The sequence below is a fragment of the Rhinopithecus roxellana genome, chromosome 6 (assembly GCF_007565055.1).
Source record: "Rhinopithecus roxellana isolate Shanxi Qingling chromosome 6, ASM756505v1, whole genome shotgun sequence".
Classification (NCBI taxonomy): Eukaryota; Metazoa; Chordata; class Mammalia; order Primates; family Cercopithecidae; genus Rhinopithecus; species Rhinopithecus roxellana.
Genome location: NC_044554.1, coordinates 45,433,195 through 45,457,757, shown reverse-complemented (window position 1 = coordinate 45,457,757; position 24,563 = coordinate 45,433,195). Strand labels below are relative to the sequence as shown.

The window sequence follows — 24,563 nt, the reverse complement described above, 5'->3', positions numbered from 1 at the left end:
TGGTGGCCGGCGCCTGTAGACCCAGCTACTCGGGAGGCTGAGGCAGGAGAATGGCGTGAACCTGGGAGGCGGAGCTTGCAGTGAGCCGAGATTGCGCCACTGCACTCCAGCCTGGGCGACAGAGCGAGACTCCATCTCAAAAAAAAAAAAAAAGTGAATAAGAAGGTTGTGGCCCTGGACTTTTCTATGAATTCTTTAGCTAAACAAATAAAGCAGTTACATCGTGAAACACAGCAAAGTGAAGATGAACAGAATTATAGGAAGTTTAGGGCAAAGATTTGCCCTGGAGAAAATCAAGCAGCCGAAGATGAACTAAGAAAAGAGATAAGGTAACGTTTTGATTTTTTACTTTTTTACTTTTATTTTAAATTTTTATTTATTTTATTTTTTATTTTTGTGAGACAGAGTCTCGCTCTGTCGCCCAGGCTGGAGTGCAGTGGCGCGATCTCGGCTCACTGCAGCCCTCACCTCCCGGGTTCAAGCAATTCTCCTGCTTCAGCCTCCTGAGTAGCTGGGATTACAGGTGCGCACCACCATGCTTGGCTAATTTTTGTATTTTTGGTGGAAACCGGGTTTCACCACTTTGGCCAGGCTGGTCTCGAACTCCTGACTTCAGGTGATCCACCCACCTCGGCCTCTGAAAGTGCTAGGATTACAGATGTAAGCCACTGCCCCTGGCCAGGCAAAGTTTTTTCTTAAGAGTATTTTGAAGCTGGGTGTGGTGGCTCTTGCCTGTAATCCCAGCACTTTGGGAAGCCAAGCCGAGGAGGGAGGATCACTTGAGCCCCGGAGTTCAAGACCAGCCTGGGCAACATAGGGAGACCCTGTCTCTACAATAAAATTGGCCGGGCACGGTAGTGCACAGTTTTAATTACAGCATCTGCGCCTGGCCAGATACTGTTCTCTGTGGCAGGACATAGACTCCAAAGACATGGAAGACTTGGGTCTTTTAGGCCAGCACCAGCTTTTGAACAGATTATCTGTGTACTGGGAACCAGGGCATATTCAGACAATTCCCGGGAGAGCCTGGGATTGGCACCGGGGAGGTGGCATTTGTGCTGGTATCTGGGATGCTTCTGGGATGTCCTTTCCCTTCCCTCCTGCGGTGCAGGAGTTCCTGCATCATCACTCACTCTGGCAGCTTCTCTCCATCCAGCAGGCTGCAGCCACTCCTGCTCCAAGGAGGTCTGAAACTCAGCCTGAGTGGGGAGGGGCCTCTTACAAGAGTTCCTTTTCTGCCAGGCACGGTGGCTCACACCTGTAATCTCAGCACTTTGGGAGGCGGAGGCAGGCGGATCACCTGAGGTCGGGAGTTCGAGACCAGCCTGACCAACATGGAGAAACCTTGTCTCTACTAAAAATGCAAAATTAGCGGGATGTGGTGGTGCACGCCTGTAATCCCAGCTACTCAGGAGGCTGAGGCAGGAGAATCGCTTGAACCTGGGAGGCGGAGGTTGTGGCGAGCCGAGATTGCACCATTGCACTCCAGCCTGGGCAACAAGAGCGAACTCTATCTCAAAAAAAAAAAAAAAAAGAAAGAAAAAGAAAAAAAGAAGAGTTCCTTTTCTGAGGACTCTCCCTCTCCCCTAGAGGTAGTAGCATTTTCCATTCCTGTATTAATTAGCATAGTAGTTAACCACGTTTTACTAGTTTGTGTAATGCTTTATTATACATTTTTCCTCCTCAGGCCTGGCATGGTGATGCACACCTTGTAATTCCAGCACTTTGGGAGGCTGAGGCAGGAGAATCACTTGAGGCTAGGAGTTTGAGACCAGCCTGGGCAATATAATGAGACCCCATCTCTTAAAAAATGCCGGGCGCGGTGGCTCACGCCTGTAATCCCAGCACTTTGGGAGGCCGAGGTGGGCGGATCACTAGGTCGGGAGATCGAGACCACGGTGAAACCCCGTCTCTACTAAAAATACAAAAAATTAGCCGGGCACGGTAGCGGGCGCCTGTAGTCCCAGCTACTCAGGAGGCTGAGGCAGGAGAATGGCGTGAACCCGGGAGGCGGAGCTTGCAGTGAGCTGAGATCGCACCACTGCACTCCAGCCTGGGCAACAGAGCCAGACTCCGTCTCAAAAAAAAAAAAAGCCAAGTGCACTGCTGCACGTCTGTAGTCCCAGGTACTCAGGAGGCTGAGGCAGGAGGCTCACTTGAGCCCAGGAGTTTGAGGCTGCAGTGAGCTATGATCATGCCATTGTACTGTAGCCTGGGTGACAGAGCAAGATCCTGTCTTTTAAAAAAAAAAACAGAATCCCTGTTAAAATCACTGGTATGGTTTTTGTCTCTTGATTATATTCTGACTGATACGGGATTGGTACCAGGAGACAGACCCTCGAAGATAAGGTTTGGGGATTGGTTTGGTTATGACTTGGATTTGAGCTCTGTGTGGAGCCCCCCACAGTAGGAAACGTGGGCTCAGTAATCCATGCCGTGTGGAGGTCTCACAGTTCACCAGACTGTCCCCTGTGGTTGATTGTGATGGTGACGAGCATGGTGACATGGGACCGGGTCTTCCTGGAGCACTTATAGAAAGAAACAACAATATTAGCTCCTTTATTTTTTTTTTGAGACAGAGTCTCGCTCTTTCACCCAGGTTGGAGTGCACTGGTACAATCTCAGCTCACTGCAACCTCTGCCTTCTAGGTTTAAGCGATTCTTCTGCCTTAGTTTCCCAAGTAGCTGGGAGTACAAGTTCCCACCACCATGCCCGGCTAATTTTTTAATTTTTAGTAGAGATGGGGTTTCACCATGTTGGCCAGGCTGGTCTTGAACTCCCATCCTTAAATGATCTGCCCACCTTGGCCTCCCAAAGTGCTGGGATTACAGGCGTGAGTCCCCGTGCCCGGCCTAATCTCAGCTCCTTTCATCCTCAGCTCAGGCCGCCAGGTGAGAACCAGATAAACATCCATGGTTTAACAGAGTCTGCTTTAAAACGTCTGCTTTGGCCGGGTGTGGTGGCTCAAGCCTGTAATCCCAGCACTTTGGGAGGCCGAGACGGGCGGATCACGAGGTCAGGAGATCGAGACCATCCTGGCTAACACAGTGAAACCCCGTCTCTACTAAAAAATGCAAAAAACTAGCTGGGTGAGGTGGCGGGCACCTGTAGTCCCAGCTACTTGGGAGGCTGAGGCAGGAGAATGGCGTGAACCCGGGAGGTGGAGCTTGCAGTGAGCTGAGATCCGGCCACTGCACTCCAGCTTGGGTGACACAGCGAGACTCCGTCTCAAAAAAAAAAAAAAAAAAAAAAGTCTGCTTTAACAGTCATTTCTTGTAGTCACAGCACTGATACTGTGGAAAATCCGTTTTCATCGGGTTTACTTGTGTGGGACTGAGAGTGACAGTGTCAGTTTCTCGTGTGAAGGTTAGGGGTGGTGTCTGTCTTTTGTCCGGATTTACTAAGATAGTATCTAATGACATTAGATGTTGAAGCCACCCAGCAAAGGACCCAGTGGTCGGCCTGGCAGAGATTAGAAGGATTGATATCCAGTATTGGCCAAAGGTACTCTTAGACACCATCGGCGGGAGTGTGCATTTTCACAGATTTCCCATCAAAAAGTACATATGTGATTCTCCCTCTAGCGTCTGTCTCCCAGACATGCACCCACAGATGAGTAGGTTTGTGCACAGAAGTCTTTGCTGCAGCTTTGCACGATTGAAATTGGAAACAACCGAAATGTGCTTTAGTCAGGAATTTGACAGAAAAATTACCGTACATCCGTGCAGTGACTTCCTATGCGGCCATTAAAAAGAATGAAGTAGGCTGGGCGCGGTGGCTCACGCCTGTATTCCCAGCACTTTGGGAGGCTGAGGCGGGTGGATAACTTGAGGTCAGGAGTTCAAGACCAGCCTGGCCAACATGGTGAAACGTCGTCTCTATTAAAAATAAAAAAATTACCTGGTCTTGACGGTGCGTGCCTGTAGTCCCAGCTACTCAGGAGGCTGAGGTAGGAGAATCGCTTGAACCTGGGAGACAGAGGTTGCAGTGAGCTGAGATCGCACCACTGCACTCCAGTCTGGGCAACAGAGCGACACTCCATCTCAAAAAAGAGGTTTAATAGTTTATATGTGTGTCTATATGTGTATATGTATATATGTATTTTTCCTTAAGTATTCATAGAGCAGATTTTTTTTTGAGACGGAGTCGCTCTCTGTCACGAGGCTGGAGTGCAGCGGCGCGATCCTGGCTCACTGCAACCTCTGACTCCCTGGTTCAGGTGATGCTCCTGCCTCAGCTTCCCGAGTAGCTAGGATTACCAGCATACACCACCACGTCCAGCTAATTTTTTTTTTTTTGTATTTTAACTGGAGCCGGGGTTTCACCGTGTTAGCCAGGATGGTCTCCATCTCCTGACCTCATGATTTGCCTGCCTCGGCCTCCCAAAGTGCTGGGATTACAGGCATGAGCCACCGCGCCCGGCCTCAGATGTTCATTCTAAGTAGCTTTCAAGTGAAACGTGTCTCTCAAGTCATGAGTTTTTCTCAAAATTGTATTCTTTTAGCTCCAGTCACTGAAAGGGCTAAATTGATTTCCTTGCCAACTAGTAAAAACTAGACCTTCGGACCCCAGGACATCGATGAACTGATCTTTATGCTAAGCGACAGCCCTGGAGTCATGTGCCGGCCGGCCAGAGTCAAGCAGATGTTTGCCTCCAGAGCCTGTCGGAAGTCGGTAAGGAAAGAAAGCCTGGCTGTCAGCAGCTCAAGCTTGCGGTCTGAGGAAGGTCTCAGCCCAGCTCCTGATTTGGTCAAGGCTGTTAAACGCCTTTGTGATTGCCAGGGGTCATTTTACACAGAGCTACGTGGAACATCGTAGCTGAGCATCTATGTAGTCTGCGTTCTCTGGGACCTTGAACTCATAATTATTGCACTTTTGTTACCTCTGTTAAACAGTATCCCTAGCCAGGTGCAGTGGCTCAAGCCTCTAATCCCAGCACTTTGGGAGGCCAAGGCAGGAGGATCACAAGTTCAGGAGATCGAGACCATCCTGGCTAACACGGTGAAACCCCGTCTCTACTAAAAATACAAAAAGTTAGCCGGGCATGGTGACGGGCACCTGTAGTCCCAGCTACTCAGGAGGCTGAGGCAGGAGAATGGCATGAACCCGGGAGGCGGAGTTTGCAGTGAGCCGAGTTCACACCACTGCACTCCAGCCTGGGCAGCAGAGTGAGACTCCGTCTCAAAGAAAAAAAAAAAAGAAAAAACAGTCTCCCAGGCTGGAGTGTAGTGGTGCAATCACAGCTCACTGTAGCCTTGACCTCCCAGGCTGAAGTGATACTCCTGCCTCTGTCTTCCGAGTAGTTGTGACTACAGGCACGTACCACCATGCCCAGCTAATTTTTAAATTTTCTGTAGAAACATGGTCTCCTTTTGCCCCTTGCCTCAGCCTCCCAAAGTGCTGGAATTACAGGCATGAGCCACTGTGCCCGGCCAGTATTCTATCTGAGCTTTCGTTGACTCCAGCGCAGTTAGTGGTTGAGGCACCTTGTTCGTCTATGGACCTTATGGGTCCTAACAACACTGGTAGATAAAGGTTTGCTGCTGCCAGGACTCGGTGACATTAGATAAGGTTCTTCAGAGTCATCGAGGCAGCGGGTGCTTCACGGGGTGCTGTGGTTGTCGTTGCACGTGGCACCACTGCCGCTGCTCCGGTTGATGGTGGAAGGTGGCAGCAGGGGCTACGCCTGCAGTGGGGATTAGCCTGATGTCCAAGAAAAGTGACTCTATCAGCTGGCCATTGGGAAAGGCCAGGATGCCATTCCTTTACTTATTCAGCAGATGCTCCTTGAGCCCCTGCTGTGGGGCCTGCCCTGCTCCAGGTGCTGGGGACACAGGGGTAACAAGGCGGCTGCAGCCCCTGCCCCTGTGGAGCGGACAGTGGGGAGAGACAGACATCACCACAAATAAACGACACCCATTAGATGCCAGTGAGCACAGCCAAGAGATTCAAACAGCGCTTTTGTTTGTTTGTTTGTTTGTTTGTTTTTGAGATGGAGTCTTGCTCTGCCGGCCAGGCTGGAGTGCAGTGGCCGGCTCTCAGCTCACTGCAAGCTCCACCTCCCGGGTTCACGCCATTCTCCTGTCTCAGCCTCCCGAGTAGCTGGGACTACAGGCACCCGCCTCGTCGCCCGGCTAGTTTTTTGTATTTTTTAGTAGAGACGGGGTTTCACCGTATTAGCCAGGATGGTCTTGATCTCCTGACCTCGTGATCCGCCCGTCTCGGCCTCCCAAAGTGCTGGGATTACAGGCTTGAGCCACCGCGCCCGGCCGCTTTTGTTTGTTTTTGAGACAGAGTCTTGCTCTGCTACCGGGCTGGAGTGCGGTGGCGTGATCTCAGCTCACTGCAACCTCCACCTCCCGGGTTCAAGCGATTCGCCTGCCTCAGCCTCTCGAATAGCTGGGGCTACAGGCACGTGCCACCGCACCTGGCTAATTTTTATATTTTTAATAGAGACTGGGTTTCACCATGTTTGTCAGGCTGGTCTTGATCTCCTGACCTCGTCATCCGCCCACTTAGGCCTCCCAAAGCGCTGGGATTACAGGCATGAGCCACCACGCCCAGCCTAAAACAGCATTTTGGGACAGGAAATGACTACAGAAAAACATGGTGACCAGGTGAGATGGTGGTCAGGGAACAGCATCTGGGCAGGTGGCATCTCAGCTGCCATGTAAAAGGTGGGGAAATTAAAAGATTAGCCAGGCGTGGTGGCGGGTGCCTGTAGTCAGCAGCTACTCAGGAGGCTGAGGTGGGAGGATCACTTGAGCCCGGGAGGTCGAGGTTGCAGTGAGTCAAGAGCACACAACTGCACTCCAGCCTGGGTGACAAAGTAAGACCTTGTCTCAAATAAAAAGTAGGCTGGAGCCCTCTTGGGTAAGAACTTTCCAAGTGGAGGAAGTAGCAAGACTGAAGCCAGAGGCCGATTGTGTCCCTGGAGAGGGGAGGGGAGTGAGCAGAGCGGCGACCAGAGGACAGCCACGTGGAGTATTGCCGGTCATGCCTAGACCCTGGGGGTCTGTGCTGTGTGTGGCGGGAGCCACTGGAGAGAACAGACGAGGAGTCCCATGATTGCAGCTTTGGAGAGAGAACAGACTGGAAGGGGTGCCTTGACTGCGACAGCTGGGGAGAGCAGCAGCTGGAGGCCACATGGGGAGTGGGTGGGATGGAGCCTGCTGTGGGAGCATCAGGTGTAACTTACAGCCATGAGATGAGATGAAATGACTCAAAGGCAGAGTTTAATTAGAAGAGGACCCAGAGTCTGAGTTCTAGCCACAGTGTTTCTTTGATAAAGACCTAATATGGGCTGGGCGTGGTGACTCACACCTGTAATCCCAGCACTTTGGAAGGCGGAAGTGGGTTGATTACCTGGGGTCAGGAATTTGAAACCAGCCTGGCCAACATAGTGAAACCCCACCCCAACTAAAAGTACAAAAATTAGCTGGGCGTGGTGGCGGGTGCCTATAATCCCAGCTACTCGGGAGGCCGAAGCGGGAGAATTGCTTGAATCTGGGAGGCGGAGGTGCAGTGAGCCGAGATCACACTGCTGTACTCCAGCCTCGGCAACAGAGTCTCCCCACCATCCCCTGCCTCGCAAAAAAAAAAAAAAAAAAAAAAAAAAAAAAAAAAAAAACCTAATGCGAACCTTGCAGTCTTGACGTCTGTGAGTGAGAGTGTGGAGCTGAGCTCATAGCTGGTCAGTTTTGACGTCCTGAGTCTTTAGTGTGACTCAGGGAACCACAGGCTGCTCCTTCCCTCCCGCCCTGGCCTACTCCTCTGTCTCCGGTGTTGTCACTGCCTGCCCACCCTTCCAGCCCCATCTCCTCCCTACCATGCTTCCAGCCATGTAGCGCCTTCCAGTTCCACACTCGCCCAGTCTCCTCCCCGCCTTACACCCTTTCTCCCTACCCTCCTCTCTACCTGGGTTTGCCACCTTCACCCTTCACCCCCTCCCCACACCGGGGCAGGCCCCCTGTCCTGGGCGCCATCTGTCTTGGTTCTCTGTTGACTTGTTGATTATCTGTCCTCCTCCGACCTGGTGGAACCCTGCTGTCACTGCTGTCGCTGCTTTCCGACTGTGCTTGGCACATGGCGAGCCCTTAGGGTGCTGCAGGAAGAAGGGAGGCGACAGAGGGCTTCAGGCTTGTCTCTTCTCCTTCCTGTCGGAGGACCCATGGTAGGGAGGCAGCAGGGCCAGGGCTGGAGTACCCTGCCAGGGCAGCAGGGTGGAGCTCAACAGAGGGGGAGTGACGCCTGCACCCACTGGGGGAGAGGGTCCCAGGAGTGCCACGGCCCCGAGGCAGGTGTTTGATTGATGGACCTGTGCAAGAGGAAGGGAGTAGCAGTGCAGCTGGGGTGAGGAAGGGAGGCATTCGTGCTTGGAGGTGGGGGTGCAGGCACAGCCCAGTGAGGGCCAAGTCAGGGACAGACGGGGGCTTTTATTCAGGTGAGGGGGAAGCCGCTGGAGCGGAACGACATGACCTGACCGCGCTTTAGACGTAATTACTGGCTGCTGGGTGGAGAGCGGCTTGGAGGGCTTGCAGTGGGGCGGGGAGCCCAGCCAGGAGGCTGCTGCACCTGCCAGGGTGAGAGGGCAGGGTGGCCGCTGAGAGTGGCTGCGTTCGGGACAGGTGTGGTCGCGTCTGGAGTGGAGGCGGTGCCACCTTGAAGCAGCCACAAGAGGCTTGATGTCACAGAAAGGAGGGCTGAGATCTAGAACCTCGGCTTCTGTGAGGGCAGGTTTTTCAGGGAAGGTGGTTTTTGAGCTGTAATCTTGTCCAGTCTCATTTTAGAGAACAGTGCTTCTGAAGAGCTGCCATTCTGATGTCAAAAAAAACGATTAAAACGTTGAACCATTGTGTCTCGTCCTCAGGTGATGATTGGAACTGCTCTTAATACAAGCGAGATGAAGAAACTGATCACCCACATGGGGGAGATGGGCCACCCCTGGAACTGTCCCCATGGAAGGCCAACCATGAGACACATTGCCAACCTGGGTGTCATTTCGCAGAACTGACAGTAGTCGCTGTATGGAATCATCGGTTTTATTGCAGATTTTTATGTTTTGAAAGACAGGGTCTTCACTCACCTTTTTTGTTTTCAAATGAACCTGCTACTTAAAAAAAAATACACATCAGACCCATTTAAAAGTGATCTTGAGAACCTTTTCAAACCAGATGGAGCGCTACTTGCAAAATCGTTTTTTTCTCTGCATGCACTCGTGTGTGTGTGTGTGTGTGTGTGTGTGTGTGTGCGTGTGTGTCCAGTCAGGAACATATTTTATAAAAATAAGAACACTTGGGCCGGGCGTGGTGGCTCATGCCTGTGATCCCAGCACTTTGGGAGGCTGAGGCAGGTGGATCACCTGAGGTCGAGAGTTCGAGACCAGCCAGCTACTCGGGAGGCTGAGGCAGGAGAATCTCCTGAACCAGGGAGACGGAGGTTGTAGTGAGCCGAGATCGCACCATTGTACTCCACCCTGGGGGATAGAACAAGACTCCGTCTCAAAACAAAACAAAACAAACCACTGTGGAAGTCACTCAGCCCTCTGCTCTGGCTGGACATAGTTTAGTCTATAACTTTCAACCCTTAGTAATTAAATTCATCTTTACTTTCATAAATTTAAAATTAAGGTCCTTTTAGGTTAGTGATTCTCAGGCCTGATTCCCATTAAATTTTTAAACAAGGGGGATTCTCTGCCCGACTGGAAGAAAATGACTGGATGGGACGGGGTCACTATTTTTCAACATTCCTCTGTGCGGCCAAGGTAACAAAGTGCTGTCCTCGCAGGGGAACAAAAAGAGTTCGATTTTCCCATAATCTGATGCTGTGATTTGGTTTCCTCAGGGTGTGAACTGTAGAACATTCCAGTTACTGACCTTGAGTGGTTCGGGGAATATAAGAATCCCTGTCTGTCTTTTCAAGTCGTTTTCATGGAACCTTGTCCTGTTTGAACTGGGCTGAAAATGGAAGAAAAGATGTCCTCTTGGGGGCCCAGTGAGGACGGATGTGACTCCCCCTGCTGCCCCACCCCTTCCCCAGACTGGGCTTCAAGGAAGAGAGGGCTCCCCTTCCTGCTTCAGAATCCCTTGGATGGAGGAGGCAGTACAGTAGTAACTGTGCCGTCGTGTCTGGCACTGTGCTGGCGTCTGCGGGATCGCACTTACGAACTCTGCAGACTGGCAGCTGTGGCAGGATAACAGCCCCCCAACACAGCTGTGTCCTAATCCCCAGGACCTGTGACCAGGCTGCCTCACATGGCAGAAGGGACTCGGCAGGTGTGATTGAGTGAATAATTTTTTTTTTTTTTTTTTTTTTTAAGTTTCGCTCCTGTTGCCCAGGCTTGAGTACAATAGCGTGATCTCAGCTCACTGCAGCCTGTGCCTCCCAGGTTCAAGTGATTCTCCCATCTCAGCCTCCAGAGTAGCTGGGATTACAGGTGCCCACAATGACAGCTGGCTAATGTTTGTATTTTTAGTAGAGACAGGGTTTCACCATGTTGCATGCTGGCTGGGCTGGTCTCGAGCTCCTGACCTCAGGTGATCCACCTGCCCCGGCCTCCCAACGTGCTGAGATTACAGGTATGAGCCATATTTCCTGGCCGAGTTAAGGATCTTGCAGTAGAGAGATTATCCTGGATTGTCTGGTTGGGCCCAGTCCATTGGGTGAGTCCTTTGAAGGTGGAGACCTTTCCCTGCTGGCCAGAGAGAGGTGGCCTTGCTGGTATTGGAGATGGAAGGAGGTACCACTCGTCAAGGATTGCAAGCAGCCTCTAGAACAGGGATTCCAGCACTCCGGCCACAGACCAGTAGTGGTCCATGGCCCGTTAGGAACCAGGGTGCACAGCAGGTTAGGGGCGGGGAAGCCAGCGAAACTTCATCTGTAGTTAGATCCCCTCCCCATGGCTGGTATTACCACCTGAGCGCCACCTCCTGTCATATCAGCGGTGGGCATTAGATTCTCATAGGAGCACAAACCCTGTTGTGAACTGCACACGCGAGGGATGTAGGTCGCACACTCCTTAAGAGAATCTGGTGCCTGATGATCTGTCACTGTCTCCTGTCACCCCCAGATGGGACCGTCTAGTTGTAGGAAAACAAACTCAGGCTTCCACTGAGTCTATGATGGTGAGTTGTAGAATTATTTAATTATATGTTACAATGTAAAAATAATAGAAATAAAGTGCACAGTAAATGCAACACGCTTGAATCATCCTGAAACCATCCCCTACCCCCATCCGTGGAAAAATTGTCTTCTGCGAAACCGGTCTCTGGTGCCAAAAGGTTGGGGACCGCTTCTGGAAAAGCTGGAAAAGGCAAGGAAACGGACGCTTCCCCGGAGCCTCTGGAAGGAACCAGCACTGTGGGCCTGATTTACAGACTGTAGGATAATAAATTTGTGTTGCTTCAAACCACTAAATTTTTGGTAATTTGTTTATGGCAGCAATGGGAAAACTAATGTCTGCGTTACTCCTATTTTATGATGAAGCAGTTAGCAGAGCTGGGAAACCCCTGACCTGCTGCCTCCAGCGCCCAGCCTTACCCCCTGGCCTTCAGGACCAGCAAGGGCGGGACACCTGCTTAACTCTGGTGCGCGGCCCCTTTAAGAGCACTAGGTGGGCCAGGCGGCGTCCGCTTTTGCCTGGAGACCAGAGCGGGATCTGGGACTCTGAGAGCCCTGCAACATCTCTCCCGAGCCCGGCGAGGTCTCTGGGCTCCTGGAGCGAGGTGAGCGCCCCAGGCCGCGGTCATGCGTAGCCGGGACAGCGGTGGCGACCGGGTCCTGCTCCTTCCCGGCCGGACTGACGCGGCCTCCCAGGACCCGAGCACTTGCGTGATGGGCGAGGAGGGCCTAGGCCGGGCCGACCAGTGCAGGGAGCCCGTTCTTCCCGCCTCACCGTAGATACACGAGATGGCCTCTCCTTAAGCCCAGGAGAACAGAGGAAACATTAGGAAACACGCACTGAGAAACGAAATTGGCTTGATTTGTAGTTCACTTATTTGTAGGTCACTGACAGAGGACCGAAAAGCTCGTAGTAAAGGCCCCTCTCAATTTAGAGGTGAGAGCAGCTTGGGCTAGGTGACCCGGGGCGGCTTCGCTGAGACAGTGGTCGGGGGTGTGAAGGAGCAAGGTAGCGTTTGAAGGAAGAGAGAAAGGTTGGCTGGGCGCGGTGGCTCACGCCTGTAATCCCAGCACTTTTGGGAGGCCGAGGCGGGAGGATCACCTGAGGTTAGGAGTCTGAGACTAGCCTGGCCAACATGGTGAAACCCCGTCTCTACTGAAAATACAAAAATTAGCCAGGAGTGGTGGCGGGTGCCTGTAATCCCAGCTATTTGGGAGGCTAACGCAGGAGAATAACTTCAACCCGGGAGGCGGAGGTGGCAGTGAGCCGAGATAACACCACTGCACTCCAGCCTGGGTGACAGAGCGAGACCCTGTTTCAATAAATAAATAATGGAGGAAGAGAGAAGGCTGGAGGTGGGTTCAGCTGGAGGGTGGGGTGGCCAGAGGATGGCATCCAGGAAGAAGAGGGCAAGAAGGACCCACTGCACCCGTCGGGCCTACGAAAAGGGACCAGACCTGGCCTTCACCACATGGCTCACCTATGCATCCTGCCTGATGGACCAGGGTGCTTTTGGTGGGGCCAGATTAGGGAAACCATGAAAACTATGACTTTGAAACCCTGCACCGCAGCTCATATGCCAGGCAAGCAAAGATATGCGCTGGAAACGGAGCTCGAGCAAGGGCGCGCTGGAAATACAGCTCAAGCAACGATGCACTGGAAACGCAACTCCAGCACAGGTTCCTTGCTTGTCTGGCATATGAGAGGGGCTCAATCGATGGCAGTGCTAGAGGGAGTAGGAAACCAGTGATTTCAAGTTTGAAAACAGGAAAGGGACGAGATAATCACTCAATTTATTGACTTTGCTCTGTACCCTGTACTTAGGGATTTTTCTGTGTGTCACCCATTTAATTCTTTTTTTTTTTTTTTTTTTTTTGAGACGGAGTCTTGCTCTGTCACCCAGGCTGGAGTGCAGTGGCCGGATCTCAGCTCACTGCAAGCTCCACCTCCTGGGTTCACGCCATTCTCCTGCCTCAGCCTCCCAAGTAGCTGGGATTACAGGCGCCCGCCAACGCGCCCGGCTAGTTTTTTGTATTTTTTAGTAGAGACGAGGTTTCACCATGTTAGCCAGGATGGTCTCGAACTCCTGACCTCGTGATCCGCCCGCCTCGGCCTCCCAAAGTGCTGGGATTGCAGGCTTGAGCCACCGCGCCCGGCCCATTTAATTCTTATGATACAAGGTACTGTTATTTCTATTTGTGAGGCAGAGGAGATTAGGCAACTTGCTTTAGAACACAGCACTTGACCGAGCTCAGTGGCTCATGCCTGCAATCCTAGCACTTTGGGAGGAGGAGGTGGGAAGATTGCTTGAGGCCAGGAGTTTAAAACCAGCCTGGGCAAAATGTAGCAAGACTCCCGTCTCAAAACAAAAACAAAAACAAAAACAAAAAAACGGTGGGGCGCGGTGGCACACACTTGTAATCCCAGCACTTTGGGAGGCCAAGGTGGGCAGATCACAAGGTTGGGAGTTCAAGACCAGCCTGACCAATGCAGTGAGACCCATCTCTACTAAAAATAAAATTAACTGAGTGTGGTAGCAGGCGCTTATAATCCCAGCTACTCGAGAAGCTGAAGCAGGAGAATCACTTGAACCCAGGAGGCGGAGGTTGCAGTGAGCTGAGATCTTGCCACTGCACTCCAGCCTGGATGACAGGGCTAGACTCTGTCTGGAAAAAAAAAAAAAAAAAAACAACCCAAACACAGTACTGGGCCAGGCGCCCACGCCTGGTGGCTCACGCCTGTAATCCCAGCACTTTGGGAGTCTGAGGCAGGCGGATCACCAGGTCAGGAAATCAAGACCATCCTGGCTAACACGGTGAAACCCTGTCTCTACTAAAAGTACAAAAAAAATTAGCGGGGCGTGGTGGCAGGTGCCTGTAGTCCCAGCTACTCAGGAGGCTGAGGCAGGAGAATGGTGTGAACCCAGGAGGCAGAGGTTGCAGTGAGCTAAGATCGCGACACTGCACTCCAGCCCGTGCAAAAAACCACAGAACTGGTAATGGATAATGCAGGACCCTGAATCCAGCTCTTGCACACTTTACAATGCTGACCTATAAGGAGGGGCTCTTTTTTTTTTTTTTTTTTTTTGAGACAGAGTCTCACTCTGTTGCCCAGGCTAGAGTGCAATGGCATGATCTCGGCTCACTGCAACCTCCACCTCCCGGGTTCAAGAAATTCTCCTGCCTCAGCCTCCTGAATAGCTGGGATTACAGGCATGTGCCACCTTGCCTGGCTAATTTTTTGTATTTTTAGTAGAGACGGGGTTTCACCGTGTTAGCCAGGGTGGTCTTGATCTCCTGACATCGTGATCTGCCCGCCTCAGCCTCCCAAAGTGCTGGGATTACAGGCGTGAGTCACCACCCGGCGGGAGAGGGGCTTTTAAAGTGTGAATTGGCTGCACGCAAGACCTGAGAGGTTAAGTAGCCTTTTTCATGTGTAGGGATACCTTTCAAGAAACCATGCTAGACAATGGTTCCAACTTAAATAATTTTTAGGGCCAGGTGCAGTGGCTCACACCTATAATCCCAGCACTTTGGGAGGCTGAGACAGCCAGACTGCTTGAGCTCAGGAGTTCCAGACCAGCCAAGGCAACATAGCAAGACCCTGTCTCTACAAAAAAATTAGCCAGGTGTGGTGATGCATGCCTGTGGTCCCAGCTACTTGGGAGGCTGAGGTGGAAGGATCACCTGAGCCTGGGAGGTTGAGACTGCAGTGAGCCGTGATTGTGCCACTGTGCTCCAAGCTGGGTGACAGAGTGAGACTCTGTCTCAAAAATAAAAAAAGTTTGGGAACAACCAATGCAGTGTTGAGGTTGTATATTTATAAACTGATGGTGCTTGAAACTTGTAATTATTATGATTTTTGAGACAGAGTCTTGCTCTGTTAGACTGGAGTGCAGTGGTGTGATCTCTCGACCTCCCAGGCTCAAGCAGTCCTCCCACCTGAGCCTCCCTAGTCGCTGGGACTACAGGCCTGTGCCACCACGCCTGGCTCATTTATTTTTATTTTTATAGAGAGGGGGCGTCTCACTACGTTGCCTAGGCTAATCTCGACCTCCTGGACTCACATGATCCTCCCGCCTCAGCCTCCCCAAAGTGCTGAGATTGCAGGTGTGAGCTGCCACACCTGGCCCTGGTAACTAATTTTTCAGACTTTGGCAGGAGAATGATAATGACATTGTGTTGTAAAACTAAAATTTTAACTACAAGTGAAAACCCCAAGTGTTTGGAGATGTAATTTTTATTTTTCAGATAAAACTCATCAGTGCTTTGAAATAAGCAGCTCTGAACCAAAGGAATCATTTGATTCAAGTAACCATTGGATCTTCCCAAGGCAATGGTGAAAGAAAAGAAAAAAGCAGACAAAAGAGGGGAGAAGTCGGCCCCCTCTCCCTCATCTCTCTCTGATAATCTAGACTTTTCCAAACAAGATGGCAACACCACTAGGCAAGAGATGTCCCCAGCTGGCGTCCCATTGCTGGGAATGCAGCTTAACGAAGTGAAACCCAAAAAAGACCCCCGAAACGTTCAGCAGAATGAAGATGCCACCCAATACGAAGAGTCCATTCTGACCAAACTCATCGTGGAGAGGTGATTTTAATGGGGGTGCCATAGGGTACAACACTGCCAGTCAGGCGGTGTATTTTATTTTATTTTGAGATGCAGTTTCACTCTGTGGTTCAGGCTGGAGTGCAGTGGTGCAATCTTGGCTCACTGCAACCTCCGCCTCCCACGGTCAAGCAATTCTCCTGCCTCAGCCTCCTGAGTAGCTGAGATTACAGGCGCCCGCCACCACACCCAGCTAATTTTTGTACTTTTAGTAGAGATGTGGGGGGGGGCGGTTCACCATGTTGGCCAGGCTGGTCTCGAACTCCTGACCTCAGGTGAGCCACTTGCCTCAGCCTCTCAAAGTGCTGAGATTACAGACATAAGCCACTGTGCCTGGCCTGAAGGTAACTGTATGTATTTAAAATTTTATTTTATTTTAGATTTAGGGGGTTACATGTGCAGGTTCCAAGGGTATGTTATGTGATGCTGAGATTTGGGCTTCTAGTAAGCCCATCACTCAAGTAGCAAACTAGAGCCCCATAGCATATATATATATAGAGAGAGAGAGTTTATTGTGGTGAAACATATATAACAAAATATACTATCTTAATTATTTTAAGTGTGCAATTCAATGGCATTAAGTACATTCACAGTGTGCTACGACCATCTATTAAATAGTAACTCCAGGCCAGGTCCAGTGGTTCAAGCCTGGAATCCAAGCACTTTGGGAGGCTGAGGTGGGCGGATCACTTGAGATCAGGAGTTTGAGACCAGTCTGGCCAACAGGGTGAAACCCCGTCTCTACTGAAAACACAGTAATTCACTAGGCATGGTGACATATTCCTATAATCCCAGCTACTCAGGAGGCTGAGGTGGGAGAATCACTTGAACCCGGGAGGCGGAGGTTGCAGTGAACCGAAATCACGCCACTGCACTCCATCCAGCCCAGGCGACAGAGACTCCATTTCAAAAAAAAAAAAAAAAAAAAAAAAAAAAACCCAAAAAAACAAAACAAAAAAACCCCAAACTCCTTCATTCCTCACCCCGCCTTCAAACCGCTAGTAACCTATTCTACTTTCTAGCTATGTGTGTGTGTGTGTGTGTGTGTGTGTGTGTGTTTTTCCTGACTTCATTCTTCCCATTACATAGTTATATATTTTAACCCACTGTCACCTGGGTGTATTCACATTATTCATTACCTTGAATTCCCTTTATTTCTCTGTAGCTATGAAGGGGAGAAAGTTCGTGGGCTGTATGAGGGAAAAGGCTTCACAGTCTTTCAAGGCGGTTGTACCTTCGTGTGAGTTGTGCATTTGAGAACCTGCAGGAGGGGGAGGAAGGTGTGGGGTGATGGTCCGAGATTTGCAAATCTTCAGTAAAATCCACTGATGCTTCAAAAGAAATTGGAAGCTCTTCGTGCTGATATTATTCTGAACCCTGATTACCTATTTAAGGTAAAAATAATGCTCAGTATAATACAAGTTATTTTAGATTTCTTTCTTTTCCTGATTATTTTATTTTATTATTTCTTTCTTTTTTTTTTTTTTTTTGAGACGGAGTCTTGCTCTGTCGCCCGGGCTGGAGTGCAGTGGCCGGACCTCAGCTCACTGCAAGCTCCGCCTCCTGGGTTTACGCCATTCTCCTGCCTCAGCCTCCGAAGTAGCTGGGACTACAGGCGCCCGCCACCTCGCCCGGCTAGTTTTTTGTATTTTTAGTAGAGACGGGGTTTCACCATGTTAGCCAGGATGGTCTCGATCTCCTGACCTCATGATCCACCCGTCTCGGCCTCCCAAAGTGCTGGGATTACAGGCTTGAGCCACGGCGCCCGGCCTTTTATTATTTCTTGAGACAGGGTCTCACGCAGTCACCAAAGCTGGAGTGCAGTGGTGTGATCATAGCTCATTGCGGCCTTGACCTCCCGGAGTCAAACGATCCTCCCTCCTCAGCCTCTTGAATAGCTGGGAGTACAGGCGTGAGCTACCTACGCCTGGCTAAATTTTTTTTTTTTTTCTTTTTGGTAGAGACAAGGACTTGCTGTGTTGCCAGGGCTGGTCTTGAACTCCTGGGCACAAGTGATCCTCCTGCCTCAGACTCCTAAAATGCTGGGATTGCAGGTGTGAGCCCCCGCACCCAGTTGAGAACACAGTTTTGTAGCTGAGGTCATCCTTAGGTCATGAAGATGAGGCCCTCTTAGATCCTTTTTAGAGAAGGATGGATCCCAGCGTGGAGCCAGCTCAAAGTAGGACTCAGTAGGACACAGCTGCTGCTGAGTGCGCAGACAAGCATCTTCACACACGGGAAACTGGGATAAGGCAGCTGTGGGAGACCATCGTCAGCTGCCGGCCAGGCACGGTGGCTCCTGCCTATAATCCCAGCACTTTGGGAGGCCAAGTTGGGCGTGTTGTTTGAGCTCAGGATTTCAAGACCAGCCTGGCCAACACGGTGAAATCCCGTCTCTACAAAAAATACAAAAACTAGCTGGGCATGGTGGTGGATGCCTGTAGTCCCAGCTACTCGGGAGGCTGAAGTGGGAGGATTGCTGGAGCCTGGGAGGTCGAGGCTGCAGTGAGCTATGATCATACCACTGCACTCCAGCCTGGGTGACAGAACCAGACCTCATCTCAAATATATATATATATGTCAACTGCATTCTAAGCATTTGTCGTTGCTTTGTTTTGAAGGGTATGTTTTCAGAAGGACTCATGCATGGACAAGGGACTTATATTTGGGCCGATGGATTAAAATACGAGGTGAGGCATATAACCAGTTATAGTTCTAAACTGTGATTGTTGGATGGAACAATCAGTTTCCCACAATTGAACAGCCTGTTTTCGTAGATGTAATTCAGCAGATGGGTTAAGAAAAATTCACAGAACCAGAGGATCTAGTAACTCATGACTACACCGAACCCAGGAGGAATTGTTACTGGTTTGTGTGTTCTAGAGGTATTCCACGCCTTCTCAGCACAGAGAGCACACAAACATGTATGCAGCTTGTCCTACTTTTTTTTTTGGAGATAGGGTCTTGCTCTGTTGCCCAGGCTGGAGTACAGTGGTGCAATCATGACTCACGGCAGCCTGGACCTTCTGTAGCCTGTCTTGCTTTTCACAAACACACACAGTTTATTACACACTCTCTTTGGCACATTTACTTAGTCTGACGTGGGGTCTTGCTGTGTCACCCAGGCTGAAGTGCAGTGGTGAGATCATGACTCACAGCAGCCTCAAACTCCCAGGCTCAAGCGATCCTCTCGGCTCAGCCTGCTGAGTAGCTGAGACTACAGGTGTGCTCCACAGTGCCTGGCTAATTTATTTTTACTTTTTTTTTTTTTTTTTTTTGTAGAGACAGTGTCTTGCTGTGTTGCCCAGGCTGGTCTTGAACTCCTGGGCTTAAGCGATCCTCCCACCTCGGCCTCCCAAAGTGTTGGGGATTGTAGGCGTGAGCCACCGCACCTGGCCTGTACCTTTAATTTTGAGATCAAACCATATCCATGGATGCAGATCTGTTTTTACTGGCTGCGTGTATTCCATTATGTGGCTTTCATTTCACCTGTCTTGCGGGGTTGAGAATATGTATTTTTAAACTGATTGCAAGGACCAAATTGTTCTCCAAGGGATTGTACCAGGCTCAATTCCCACCCACAAAGTGAGTGAGCGCCTGAAATGCTATTCTAAAATTCCCAAATGCAGAGTTGCTAACAGATGGTGTTTATAAATGGTAATGATGACATCTAAAACACATGCGCATAATGCACTTATTCAAATAACACCCAGGCAATGATGGAAACGGAGTCAAGTTTGGGCTGGGAAGCCAACTGCAGCTGGGCGGTGAGAGGAGCAGGGAGAGAGAGGGAGGGACTGACCCTCACTGGCGGGGCGAGGAGGATCTCCAAGTTCCAGGGGAGCCTGAGGATTGGGCCCCCACCTTGGATTCATGCCAGCTCCCTTCCCATGCGACAGCGACTGACATGCAAGGTTTCTCGTCCTTATTTTATTCTATTTATTTTATTTTATTTTTGAGACAGAGTCTCGCTCTGTCGCCCAGGCTGGAGTGCAGTGGCGGGATCTCGGCTCACTGCAACCTCCACCTCCTGGGTTCAAGCAATTCTCCTGCCTCGCTCCAGAGTAGCTGGGATTACAGACGCGCGCCACCACGCCAGGCTAATTTTTGTATTTTTAGTAGAGACAGGGTTTTGCCATGTTGGCCAGGCTGGTCTCAAACCCCTGACTTCAGGTGATCTGCCCACCTCAGCCTCCCAAAGTGCAGGGATTACAGGTGTGAGCCACGCACCAGGCCAATTTCTGGTCTTTAAATGGTAATTTACCAAGAACCCCCCCGTGCCTCATTGTCGCGGGAAACTCTCGGCAGGTGGGGGGGTCATTTTTGCAGGCACAGATCCCCACTCCAGCCCAGTCGGGGGCTTCTGGGCAGGACTCGGGGTCTCCTAGAAGCATCCTCAGAGAGAGGCCGGCTGGCCTCATGGGTCCTGGCTAGTGATCAGGCCAGGCTGTGCTGTCCTCTTTTGTCTGCTGACTTGGCTGCCTCCAGGGAGTTCAGGTTCCTGGAAGAGGATCCGACGCTGCTGGGTGGTGTGCAGCATGCTGCCTGCTGTCCACTCAGATGTCCTGGGCAGAGCGGGTTCCCTAGCAGTTGCCCCTGGGGCAGGCTGTTGACTGACTTGTTTACAGAATATTTTGATGACCTGTGGCAGAAAGAAGGATTTTCTGACCGGGCGCAGTGGCTCATGCCTGTAATCCCAACACTTTGGGAGGCCGAGGCAGGCAGATCACCTGAGGTCAGGAGTTTGAGAGCAGCCTGGCCAATATGGTGAAACTGTCTCTACTGAAACTACAAAAATGTGCTGGGCGTGGTGGTGGGCGCCTGTAATCCCAGCTACTCGGGAGGCTAAGGTAGAAGAATTGCTTAAACCTGGGAGGCAGAGTTTGCAGTGAGCCGAGACTGCACCGTCGCACTCAGCCTGGGCAACAAGAGCAATACTCCCTCTTGGGGGGAAAAAAAAAGGAAAAAGAAAGAGGAACTGCCCCAGTCATCATTAAGCCTGGAGGGAACAGTGAATTCACCTCCTTTTTTTTTTTCCATTAGACACAGGATCTTGCTTTGTCACCCAGGCTGGAATGCAGTGGTCATAGTTCACTGCAGCCTCAACCTCCTGGGCTCAACAGATCCTCTCACCTCAGCACCCCCAAAGTGCTGGAATTATAGGCGTGCACCACTGCACCTTGGTGGCATGCACCTGTAGTCCCAGCTACTTGGGAGGCCAAGGTGGGAGGATCACTTGAGGCTGGGAGTTTGAGACCAGACCAGCCTGGGCAACATAGAGAAACCCCATCTCCACAAAATATTTAAAAATTAGTGAGGCTTGTGGCATACACACCTGTAGTCTCAGCTATTTGGGGGGCGTGGTGGGAGGATCACTTGAGCCTGGGAGGTCAAGGCTGCAGTGAGCTGTGATTGCGCCGCTGCACTCCAGCCTAGGTGACAGAGTGAGACCCTGTCTCAAAAAAAAAAAAAAAAAAAAAAAAAAAAAGCCAGGCATGATGGCTCACGCCTGTTAATCCCAGCACTTTGGGAGGCTGAGGCAGGTGGAACACCTGAGGTCAGAAGTTTGAGACCAGCCTGGCCAACATGGCAAAACTCCGTCTCTACTAAAAATACAAAAAAAATTAGCAGGGTGTGGTGGTGGGTGCCTGTAATCCCAGCTACTTGAGAGGCTGAGGCAGGAGAATTGCTTGAAAATGGGAGGCAGAGGTTGCAGTGAGCCAAGATGGCACCATTGCACTCCAGCCTGGGCAACAGAGTGAGACTCTGTCTGAAAAATAAGAACAAAAACAAATATTTTTCTAGAGACAGGGTCTCCCTCAGTTGCCCAGGCTGGCCTCAAATTCCTGGCCTCAAGCAATCCTCCCACCTTGGTCTCCCAAAGTGCTGTGATTACAGGCGTGAGCCACTGCGCCCTGCCAAGGTGAGTTCTAAGAATCTGAAGTTCCCCGGGTCAGGATTGGAAGCCAGCACTTTCCAACCTCACCTGCTCGCTCCTTCGAGCTCGGTCGACCTGCAGCCTCCCAGATATTTCCTCCTGCCTGAGCTTCCGCCCAGTGGTCGGGTCGGATGAGAGAGGATGGGAAATGCAGACCAGGAAGAGAGAGAATGCGAGGGGATGTTCAATGCGTGTCCACAGGAGAGGCAAGAACAGAATCAGAGGTCAGGCAGCTCCTGGAACCGCCCACAGGACTAGGGATTCCCGCCCCCACCCCCAACTCTTCCTTCTGTCACCCCATGGCCGTTCTGCTTCAGGGTGACTTTGTGAAGAATGTCCCGATGAACCACGGCGTGTACACGTGGCCGGACGGCAGCATGTACGAAGGCGAAGTGGTCAACGGCATGAGGAACGGGTTCGGGATGTTCAAGTGCAGCACCCAGCCCGCATCCTACATCGGCCACTGGTGCAATGGCAGGCGGCACGGGAAGGTGGGCGGGGCGGGCGGGGCGGGGCGGCCCCGTGGAGGGCGGGGGAGGGGGCGGGAGTGACGGGGTGGGGGGATGGGCAGCCACGGGCGAGCGGCGCGGCCCCGTGGAGGGCAGGGAAGATGGGCAGCCACTGGGGGGAGTCGGCCATGGGGGGCAAGGCGGGGTGGGGGGCGGGGCAGAAAGGGGATGGGGTGGCCGTGTGGAGAGCAAGGGAGGGGCTGGGCGGCCACATGGAGAGAGAAGCGGGTATGGGCTGGCGGCGCTGTCCAGGGCATATTCACTTTTTGTTTATTAAGGTGAAATTCACATTACGTAAATTAACCATTTTATTATTATTATTTTTTTTTTGAGACGGAGCCTCGCTCTGTTGCCCAGGCTGGAGTGCAGTGGCTCCATCTCAGTTCACTGCAAGCTCCGCCTCCTGGGTTCAAGCAATTCTCTTGCCTCAGTCTCCCAAGTAACTGGGACTGCAGGTGTGCACCACCATGCCCAGCTAGTTTTTGTATTTTTAGTAGAGACGGGGTTTTGCCATGTTAGCCAGGGTGGTCTCCAACTCCTGACCTCAAGTGATCCACCCGCGTCGGCCTCCCAAAGTGCTGGGATTACAGGCATGCGCCACTGTGCGTGGACATATGCAGGCTTTAACAGGCTGTTTATTGAGTTGTGGTGGTGGTGGTGGTGGTGGTGGTGTGTGTGTGTGTGTGTGTGTGTGTGTTTTAGCTTACAGCAGATTGCTTGAGACCTATTGGAGGGACTGGGCACGGTGACTTCCAGACAGCAGCATCTGAATGGCTATTTATTGAGTTGTGTTGTTGTTGTGTGTGTGTGTGTGTGCGTGTTTTAGCTTACAGAAGATTGCTTGAGATGTATTGGAGGGATTGGGCATGGTGACTTCCAGACAGCAGCATCTGAATGGCTGTTTATTGAGTTGTGTTGTTTTGTGTGTGTGTGTGTGTGTGTTTTAGCTTACAGCAGATTGCTTGAGACATATTGGAGGGACTGGGCATGGTGACTTCCAGACAGCAGCATCTGAATGGCTGCAGGAAGGAATGAGTTTGCCTGATCGTGAGAGAGAAGATAGAAAAATTCTCTCTCTGTTTCTGTCTCTCTCACACACAGATAAACCTGTGAAAAAGCCTTTTGAGGCTTTTCAATGTAGATCAAAGGGTACACTATGCTCACTTATACTCGAAGGCAGTAAAATGAGTAGGATGTCCAAATGGGTAAAACAACGATGGTTCTGGTGCCTAAGAGAGAGTGACCTTCCGTTACATGGAAGGCTCAACTGTTCACTCCAAGTGGCAACAGACAGGATTTCTTTAGGTACTTAATTGACTTATAGTTACTGGATATAATGAATAGACTTGAATATGATGAGTGCAGTCATTCTGTGCCTTAATATGGCATTTTTTATTTTATTTTATTTTATTTTGAGTCGGAGTCTCGGTCTATTACCCAGGCTGGAGTGCAGTGTGGCACGATCTGGACTCACTGCAACCTCTGCCTCCCAGGTTCAAGTGATTCTCCTGCCTCAGCCTCCCAAGTAGCTGGGATTACAGGCATGTGCCACCACACCCTGGTAATTTTTGTATTTTTAGTAGAGACAGGGTTTCACCATGTTGGCCAGGCCGGTCTCGAACTCCTGACCTTGTGATCCGCCCACCTCGGCCTCCCAAAGTGCTGGGGTTACAGACGTGAGCCACCATGCCTAGCCAATAAGGCACTTTATTAAGGAGAAATTGATTCATGACATTATCTCATTTCCCCTTGTGCAGCAGTTTTCCCACTTTCTTGACAGCAAAACAGAAAAATAACGGGTTATATGTCTTGCTTACATATGGCATTGACCTCTGTGTAGGTTCTAGTTTTTAAGTTGATATCCTTAAACATTTGACAAAGCGTTTGTGTCGTGAGGTTTGATAGTTTTAAAGATGATATTATTTGTTTCAGGGCTCCATTTATTACAATCAAGAGGGTACGTGTTGGTATGAGGGAGACTGGGTGCAAAACATCAAAAAGGGCTGGGGAATAAGATGGTAGGTATGACCATGGCTGCGCTTGGGGTGTGGGCAAAGAAGTGTTTGTGGGCCCAAAACATGTTCAGTTTGGATATTCAAAAGTAAGGTGCAGGCTGGGCGCGGTGGGTCAAGCCTGTAATCCCAGCACTTTGGGAGGCCGAGACGGGTGGATCACGAGGTCAGGAGATCGAGACCATCGTGGCTAACACAGTGAAACCCCGTCTCTACTAACAAATACAAAAAACTAGCCGGGCGAGGTGGCGGGCACCTGTAGTCCCAGCTACTCGGGAGGCTGAGGCAGGAGAATGGCATAAACCTGGGAGGTGGAGCTTGCAGTGAGCTGAGATCCAGCCACTGCACTCCAGCCTGGGCAACAGAGCGAGACTCCG

General features: G+C 51.0%; 1 protein-coding gene and 1 long non-coding RNA gene across 2 annotated transcripts in view; both read left to right on the top strand.

Moving 5' to 3' along the window:
• The first annotated feature begins 59 nt into the window (after positions 1–59).
• LOC115898364 lies at positions 60–11,407 on the top strand. The gene is made up of 4 exons (XR_004058092.1): positions 60–329; positions 4,506–4,675; positions 8,871–9,322; positions 10,537–11,407. It is a non-coding gene; the product is annotated as an uncharacterized LOC115898364 (long non-coding RNA).
• Positions 11,408–15,455: 4,048 nt separating this feature from the next.
• LOC115898163 (radial spoke head 10 homolog B2-like) overlaps positions 15,456–24,563 on the top strand; it is a 33,048-nt gene continuing 23,940 nt past the window's right edge. Inside the window, exons 1-5 of the mRNA XM_030931978.1 lie at positions 15,456–15,709; positions 16,893–16,965; positions 18,349–18,417; positions 21,983–22,156; positions 24,107–24,192. Of these exons, the coding sequence (XP_030787838.1) occupies positions 15,456–15,709; positions 16,893–16,965; positions 18,349–18,417; positions 21,983–22,156; positions 24,107–24,192 (656 nt within the window). The remainder of the gene's footprint in view (positions 15,710–16,892; positions 16,966–18,348; positions 18,418–21,982; positions 22,157–24,106; positions 24,193–24,563) is intronic.